Source organism: Astyanax mexicanus, unplaced genomic scaffold (assembly GCF_023375975.1).
Source record: "Astyanax mexicanus isolate ESR-SI-001 unplaced genomic scaffold, AstMex3_surface scaffold_34, whole genome shotgun sequence".
Lineage (NCBI taxonomy): Eukaryota > Metazoa > Chordata > Actinopteri > Characiformes > Acestrorhamphidae > Astyanax > Astyanax mexicanus.
This window is the reverse complement of record NW_026040044.1, coordinates 2,709,704-2,718,697: the sequence shown is the minus strand read 5'-3', so window position 1 is coordinate 2,718,697 and position 8,994 is coordinate 2,709,704. Positions and strand designations below refer to the sequence as shown.

The 8,994-nt window shown below is 35.9% G+C and overlaps 1 protein-coding gene across 1 annotated transcript; it reads left to right on the top strand.

The window, feature by feature from the left end:
* The first annotated feature begins 362 nt into the window (after positions 1-362).
* Positions 363-7,278, top strand: LOC125790026 (uncharacterized). Its single transcript, XM_049473121.1, has 5 exons — positions 363-492; positions 4,041-4,154; positions 5,034-5,147; positions 5,961-6,053; positions 6,731-7,278. The coding sequence occupies exons 1-5, from the start codon at positions 363-365 to the stop codon at positions 6,799-6,801; spliced, it is 522 nt and encodes a 173-aa protein (XP_049329078.1). The 3' UTR covers positions 6,802-7,278.
* Positions 7,279-8,994: the final 1,716 nt, after the last annotated feature.

The window sequence follows — 8,994 nt, the reverse complement described above, 5'->3', positions numbered from 1 at the left end:
AACGTGCAACTGCAAGGAATTTGGGGATTTCATCATCTACAGCCCATAATATCATCATAAAATTAGAGAATCTCTGCAAGTGGCAGAGATTGTAAGTGGTACAAAATACTATCTCTGTGATATTTTTTTGTCAGTGAGTGTAATTAGAGTGTATTTTCTACCACAGTATTTAATATAAGTGTATTTAATTTATATGTATTTGTTTCTTTATTACAGAGTTTCAGTGTGTGAGTGTGAAAGAGAGAGAACGTGCAACTCTTCCCTGTGGAAAACTCACTAAAGGTAAAGTGACCTGGAGCAGAGAAACCAACGGAGAGAGAGAGAATATTCTGACCACTCACAACGGAGAGATAACCAGACACATGTCTGCTCCAGAGAAACGTTACCGTTCAGGAGCTGATATAGTACTGATTATACACAAAGTCTCTCAGTCAGATGCTGGAAGATACTACTGTGATGGATCTACAGTGGAGCTGATCGTGAATGGAAACTGTAAGTGTGAAAATAAAGCGTTATTTCTCAATAATTAACAATTCATATGCTGTTTACGTTACTAACATACTTTATAAGGCTGAGCATTAAAGCAAATCCATGTATCATAGCAGCTACATCGATTCAGGAAATTATTAAAGTACTGAATATTATTAAAAGTAATTAAAAGTAGTTTGTAATGTTTTCTGGAATTTCCCCTCGGGGATCAATAAAGTGTCTATCTATCTATCTATCTATCTATCTATCTATCTATCTATCTATCTATCTATCTATCTATCTATCTATCTATCTATCTATCTATCTAAATAATTTACACAGTATAGAAAAATAACAGGGTGTAGTGTAGGGATGAGTATATAATATTTATAATATATTTATAATAGTCTTTACACTGTAAAACAATATTCATTGGCTTAACTTAACTCAGTCAAGTTATCATTTAGATTTAACTCAGTTAAGTTGTAAATACATAACATTTTAAGTTTATTCAACTCAACTGAGTTTTGTTTGCACAAATATAATTGAATTAACTCAACAGTTTTTTTCAAGTTTTGTGGGCTTAAACAATTTAGTTTATTTAGTAAATATATATACTGTACATAGGTATTCTCAACACATTTAATAAATTATTATTGAACTGCCAATACTGACAGTATAATACTGGAGCAGTATAAGAGTGAACTGGGTAAAGAGTGAACTCTGTAGCTCAGAGTCAGCATACTGTGATCAGTAGGAACTTACTCTTACAGCTCTACAACACTGAGACCTGCCAATCAACATGTATATTATAATGTTGCATACCTATGATAAGGTAGCTTTGGGCAACAGACACCACAAAGATGGTAAGTAAGGGAGAGGCCACACCCAATATGCAAATAAATGGTGCCAGGAGCCTATGGGAAAGCTGTATAAACCAACACTGTGGAAAAAGCATTGATATATGTAGTATAACTAAACGTTGGTTGAAATCACATTTTGTCATTGGCTCAAATAAAAAGTTTTCAAGTTGAAGTTCTCTGAACTCATTTTATTTTATTTATAGTTGTACTGGTCAGTAAATTCACTCAGCTTGATAAATTTAGCTCTGATTAAAACACAGAATCACTTTTTAGAGTGAGGGCATGAATAACGTTGAATTCGGCATGAATTCTCTTCTTCATCGCATTTAGTGTTGCATTAAAGGGGGGTTGGGGTCCATGTGTCTGGATGTCTGTCACCATTTGGTTTTATTCAGGGTGTCTTCGGGGTGATGCTGGTGTGTAGCATATCCTCTCTTATTCTATCCATCCCTCGCTTCTTTGGCCGTCCGTCGGGCCTCTTCCCTTGCGGGTGGTTCTGGCCGCTGAGTCCTACGGTGGCCGAGAAAGCCCAGCGCAGTGCAAATTGAAAAGCGCTGCAAAAGCACAAAACACATCCATCAAAATTACAACACAGGCGCAGCAAATAGAAAAACGCGCTGCAAATAGAAAAACGCGCTGCAAATAGAAAAACGTGCTGCAAATACAACCACAACACAACAGAATTTTCCCGGGGGACCTTAAAAGATGCTGTACCAGCTGTATTCAAAGGACAATAAGTGGCAAACAAGCTTCTGAAAAGTAAGTTATGTTTATTACCTGTGATTACCACGGTTGTGTGCATATTATTAAAAGTTCTGCTTCACAAAACGCCTTGTTTGTCCTTTGTACACATAGTGAAGTCCGAGACGTTACTGAAGACGCAGCTTAGCTGGTACAGTATCTTTTAAGGTCTCCCGGGAAAATTCCGTTGTGTTGTGACTCACTTCCGTTGTGTTGTGGTTGTATTTGCAGCGCGTTTTTCTATTTGCTGCGCCTGTGTTGTAATTTTGATGGATGTGTTTTGTGCTTTTGCAGCGCTTTTCAATTTGCACTGCGTTGGGCTTTCTCGGCCACCGTAGAGTCCTCATCACTTCGGACCACGAGTCCGTACCCTCATAGTCTTGCTTCTCGCATTTTGTCAGTGACATTCGTAATGTGGTCATGCAGCATCAGGCCGAGGCTCCATTAGAGCAATCGCATCTCCATTCCCACAGGGCTTGCTCGTGCTTTGAGCTCTTCTTTGCAAACTTTAAAGAAATATCATCATAAAATACGACTGACAATATTCCAAACAATGATCTTTCGTTGGAGGCCCCTAACGTTGTCTAAAGTTCCCAAGGGTTCCCCTTTACCAGCTGCCAAAACGTGGAGGAAGTGAAGGAAGTTTGGTGGCCAAGTGCATTACTTTGTAGAAAGTTACATAATTCCATTCATTAAAACCTTTGGATCTGTAATATGCTGAAAATAATATGTTTGTATATATTGAAAATATCCAAAATTCCAAAAGCGTAATGTTACAACGGTAAGACCCAGCACCCCTATAGGCTGAGAGAGGCAGAGTTGAATATTTCAGTGTTAATGCCACTAAACCCAATAAATACTGGCCAACTCCACAGAGATTTAATTAAACTCCGCCCAGTTAAACACGTTATTTGCATAATGGGTGTGTCCCCAGATCCTAACTTACCATCATTGTGAAATCTTGCCCACCAGGGCTGCCTTCCATTGGGTATTGTGTTATATTTTGTTTAATGGCTGTTTGTCTAGCCAATATGTTGTAGGCTATAAGAGCAAGTTACCATCCTTTGTACAGTAAATTGTACTAAGAAATACAATGGAAAATTACACGCTAACCTGTCCTAAATAACAATTAAATAATAAAAAGTCCTATCAATTGACTAATCTTCTTATCATTTATATATTTTTTAACTGTTCTGTGTTAGTGTAACAATTTAGGAAGTTAAAGAAATACAAATGTGAGTTAAAAAGGAGCTCTGGCAATGTGTTAAATGTTTAACTATTTTGAAAGTGTTGATTTAACTCCAAAGAGTGTGGAGCTATATAAACCCTGAAAAAGAGTTAAAATCAACCCTGTGGGAGTTAATTTAACACTTGCCTTTTTGCTGTGTAGAGGATTTCATTCATCTTAAATCTGCTATTTAAGAGACTGAAGATGAAAATGAATATTTCTCATATGTTCTCCATACAAAGATAAAACTGAAAATTTAGTCCGCCCTGTCACAGTGAAATATCACAGTAATTGAAATCATTGTAGAAAATCTTAATGTATGTTTAAAACAGAACAAGAACGTCATGAACAATCCAACATCTTCAGCTCTGGATCAACCACGTTTCCATCAATTGCAGATTTTTACCAAATGTGTCCACCCTGTTATGCAGCTTGCTGTTACAGGGTGGACACATGCATGAGAGGAAATAAATACAGAAATCTGGAAAATATGATTACTTTTAGTCTGACATTTTAGATAGAGACCAATTGTGCTTTTTTGGGGCTCAGCCTGCTGATGGAAAGCTGCATAACTGGGATTTGAAGCAGTGATCTCCTGATCATAGTGGCAACATCGTAGTCTGCTGGACCAATCAGAGCCCCAGTCTCAAATTTTATAAATGTGATAAGAGGCACAGTATTCTGAAAATAGATTGTGACCTGAAAACTGAACCAAATTAACAGGTTTTTCTGTGTTTTAGGTCCAGTGATATACTCTATAACCTCAACCAGTTTACCCACTTCCACCACTAGAACAACACCTGCAGAGAGAACTGAAACCTCAACCACCACAACAGTGGAGCGCTCAGCTAAAGGTCAGCTATACGCTGCATTACTCACACATAGACATGCAGCAGTTAACAAACGTATAGCCCCATGCACACTTTCACAAACAGATCTGCAGTGTTCCTATTGTAGCGATCTGTAGACGAGCCATCAGCCGTGCACCATGCAGCTTTATTTAGGGGTTTCAGGGTGTCTTTGCCATCATAACATCGGGAAAAGTACACTTGCACAAGTCGAAATGTGCAAAAGTTATGTACTAATTATCTTAATTAATCATGGGTGTGGTTAATTAATTTTGGGCGTAACGTGAAATAAACCATGTAGAGTATCTCTAGCTCATCATTCTCTTCAAGAGTAGATCAGGTGAGCTCTGACCTTGGTGGATTGCTATTTTAACGATGCAGCTACCTGGACGTGTTCTACAAACGCTTCATGAAAAAACTGCTAGTTGACGCTGTGAAGGAGCTCCAGCAGCTCATTTACGGGAACAATGTTAATGTTATTTTATTTACTATTCTGTTTATTGTTGATGTAAAAGTTGCCAAGATAGCGATGAACGTCTGACTGTTGGCGTCTGTCTAGGTTGTATTCAGTCAGTGGAGCTTCTGTGTTTTCTGTTACCAAGATAAACAAGCAAAACTCCAGAAATGTACCTGAACACACCTCATTTCCAGAACACCACGCCCATCAGTGTAGATATATTCAGAAGATCTGCTGCTGTTTAAACCGGACAGGAAGAAGGAGTGAAAATAGACTTTTGGCAGGGTTTAAGATAGCGATGAGCAATCCGACGTTTTAAAAATATGATGAAAAGAATTACAAATCTTTGTTTTTTTTTATCACAGTATTCTGATAATAGATCGTGACCTTAAAACTGAACCTAATTAACACGTTTTTCTGTGTTTTAGGTCCAGTGATATACTCTACAACCTCAACCAGTTTACCCACTTCCACCACTAGAACAACACCTGCAGAGAGAACTGAAACCTCAACCACCACAACAGTGGAGCGCTCAGCTAAAGGTCAGCTATACGCTGCTTCCATCAGATGTTCTACAGAATGATTAATGAGAGTTTAGGATTACATCCTTCGCTTGATACTCACACATAGATACGCAGCAAATAACAAATGTGTAGCCTTATGCACACTTTCACAAACAGATCTATGGGCAATATATGCAGCTTGATGTAGGCAGTGTCAGTGTGTCTTTACTATAGTAACATCAGGACAATTCCAAATGCACAAAAGTCATGTACTAATCTTCTTAATAATCATGAGTTAATCATTGGTTAATTAATTTTGGGCATAACATGAAATAAACCAATCAGAGTGTCTCTGGCTCATCATTCTCTTTAAGAGTAGATCAGGTGAGCTCTGTCTTTGGTGGATTGCTATTGTAACAGTGCAGCTACCTGGACGTGTTCAACAAACTCTTCTCAGCAGAGGAAACTGAGCTGCTGGTTGACGCTGTGAAGGAGCTCCAGCAGCTCATTTACGGGAACAGCAATGTTATTTTATTTACTATTCTGTCTTTTCTTATAATAGAATCTACACGCCCCATGTTGTTCAGATGGTGCTCAAGGCCTCCAAGTTCACTTATGCGTGTATAAGTGTGTACACTCATTCTGAAAAGATTAAAATAACAGTAGCGTTGAGTCGAGTGATGATGAGTCACTGATGGCTATAAAAACTCCTCACCACAATTCTATATATACAGATTTAAGCAGAGGGGCCTCACTATGAATGACTTTCAAAGAAATGTGAAATAAAATTAATAGATCACTTATAAATAGTCTAAAATGTCTGAGTGAAACATGTGATATGTCACCTCGCAGAGTTCTGGATGGTGTTCGTAGCTGTGGGCAGTGTTCTTCTGCTGTTAGCGTTAGCATCTCTTCTCTCAACAAAGTGTTTCCCAAAGAAGAACGGTAAGCATATTCTGTTCTATATCTTAAAATCTGAGTATCTGAATGTTTTTGAATCTACATTTTGCAGAATTTAATAAAACTTATCTTTAGGCCTGTCACAATAATTACATTATCGATTTATCATACAATAAGTGGACATGATCTCAAAATATTTGATAATCGTGATATTTTTCACATATATAACAGCAAACATTATTTTAGACAGTCATGCTAAATGACCACTGCTTTAATCGTGACTCCGTACAAACAGTGTGGACTGCAGCAGGTGAAGAAAAATATATATTTTTCCAAACTATGATTATTTTAAATGTTGTTTTATAATATATTTGTATAATTGCTTTGTTATGCTATACTATTCTCACTTTGTCAGTGGAATTTTAATGGTTTTAAAAGGACAATAATATCGTTTAATGCAATAATTCCTGGGATGATATATAGTCCACCAAAATATGGTATTGTGACATGCCTCCTTATCTTACTTTTGACAAGGTAGAAATATTTATTGGCATTGGCTGTGGTTTCTATGATCCTATGATCCGGATCAGTTGATGAGTATTTTTTATACTTGAAGCGTTTCTCCCTCTGTTTGCTTTGGTTTGGGTTCAATTATTTTGAATAATAAACCAGAATATTAATGATGTGAACTGACTCCGCCTTCTTTCTTTGATGTTCTGCAGCAGAAGAGGATGATGTACCGTCTGGAGATGTCTACACCACGACTGAATATGTCAATATTATAAAATCCTAATCAAGTAGATAACGGATTTTAAGGAGATACACTGGAAGCACTGGGCTCATTTAAACACCTCCTTATACCTGTGTTTTACTCTCTTTTTTAACTGTTTTAACTGTTTTAACTTAACAAAAAAGATGCAGAGCTTTCAGACCTCAAATAATGCAAAGAAAACAACAAGTTCATCTTCATAAAGTTTTAAGAGTTCAGAAATAATCAATATTTGGTGGAATAACCCTGGTTGGTTTTTAATCACAGTTTTTTTCATGCATCTTGGCATCATGTTCTCCTCCACCAGTCTTACACACTGCTTTTGGATAACTGTATGCTGCTTGTCATCATCCATCTTCCTCTTGATTATATTCCAGAGGTTTTTAAATTGATAAAAACAAAAAAACTCAACATTATTTTTTTCCAGTGCTGTATGTGCTATAACTTATAATTATTTACTGCATATGAACATACTGCATATGTATATATCTGTCAATAAAAATGCATGAATCCCTGTATTACTCCTATCTGCCAAATATATAAATTATTATATTTTTATTCTTTCTTGCTTGTCCTTTTTTGTTGTTTAAATCAATGTTGTGCTTTATATAATAAAATAATTTCAATAATAAAGTGTTTAGTAGAATCCTCTTGTTTTTTTTGTTAAATATGTTTGTATTGTGTATTAAACAAAAAGCTATACTGTTTTTTTTATCGTTTTTTCTACATTATAAATGAATAGTGAAGTGATCTATCACATAATGAAGGAACATTATAATGAATCATGTAGTAACTTAAAAACCTAAAAAATACTCTGTGAAGAAGCTTTTAGATATTTTTAAATGTTAGGAAATGTTTATAAAATTATAAGCAGGACTATGTTTTATTACTTCAAAGAAACTAATTTCAGCTGTTAAAGAAAAAATATACCACAGTTAGTTCCGACCCTGCAATGTGATTGGCTGAGAAGTGTTCTATGAGTACCGTTATCAGCTGGTAATGCACTGTAACCGAAGCTCTCCATGTATAATTACTCCAAATACAGGTAACCTAGCACTGATGCAGCGCTTACAAACCAAACAACGCAGCTACAAACAGAGCAGAAATGGAACTATTTTAACTGGCGGAGTTTTTATAACCAAACAGATCCTATTTTCTCCTCCTCTTCAACTCTTTAAAATCTTTCAATAAACAGAGATAATGAAACTATGGTATAATCACAATAATAATTGACCGCATATGCCAATATTACACATTTTATCACGACCCTCGAGTGTATTATTGCTTAAATATGGCCAATGTAAATTCTCAAACAGTCTAAAACAAAATGATAATTTTTGATTCTAAATGTACTGTTAATATGAGAAGTAAACATTTATCTCTCTCATTCACTTTCATGTTTAGTGTAACTTTCCTGATTTAACTGTACTGTCATTTTTTGGAGTAAGCTGTCGATCAGCTCTTTAAAAACAAGAGGATCTGATTTTGTAACATGTAATAATTTTGTTATTAAGACTGAGAGTTATATGTCCAGCAGACAGAGTAAATCAGTTTTATACACTTATTATAACAAATAATTCCACTCGAAAGGAATCAACCACTAGAAATGAAACTTTAGTTCAGCCCAACATTATGTTAATGAGGTCCACTGTGGCCTTAACTTTTCTGAATGCACATTTTAGTTTTCTGGACTTCTGATTCAGTGTTATCACCAGTGTTCTTTACTGTAATTAACTGTGTTAGCTCTTTAAATTCAGATGTTGTATTTAAAATCACCTGTGTATTGTATGTTTTTTAGCTGATAAAAGCCATATAAACCTAAAACATCTTGATTATCGTAGCAGATAACTTTAATAAAGATTGTCCTACCGACTGTCTCAGCTCTGATAAAGGAGATTATGGATCTTTATGGATTTTATACTGTATGGAAATCATTCTTATACCATTTTAATTACTTTTAACTGAACATGTCATAAGCCCTATTTGGACAGGTTTAGTTTCTCAGGGGGTTCTGGGTAATTTTCTCTCTCTTTTATGTTTTTTTTTATCTTCTGTGATTTTATTCCTGTCCAGAACGATCATGTAGGTGTTTATTTTAGACGTCCTCTGAGATAAAAAATTACAGGCTGAATTATCTACTGTTTCTCTCTGAACTCCGTGCTCCTCCGGTAATTTTAGTCCGGTAAGTTTCGTCTTCTCAAGTTTAATAAAATAGAT

Coding starts and splice junctions, on each gene's coding strand:
- LOC125790026 (XM_049473121.1), top strand. CDS start 363: ATGTCTGCTCCAGAGAAACGTTACCGTTCAGGAGCTGATATAGTACTG. Junction 493..4,040: donor GCTGATCGTGAATGGAAACT/GTAAGTGTGAAA, acceptor TCTGTGTTTTAG/GTCCAGTGATATACTCTATA. Junction 4,155..5,033: donor AGTGGAGCGCTCAGCTAAAG/GTCAGCTATACG, acceptor TCTGTGTTTTAG/GTCCAGTGATATACTCTACA.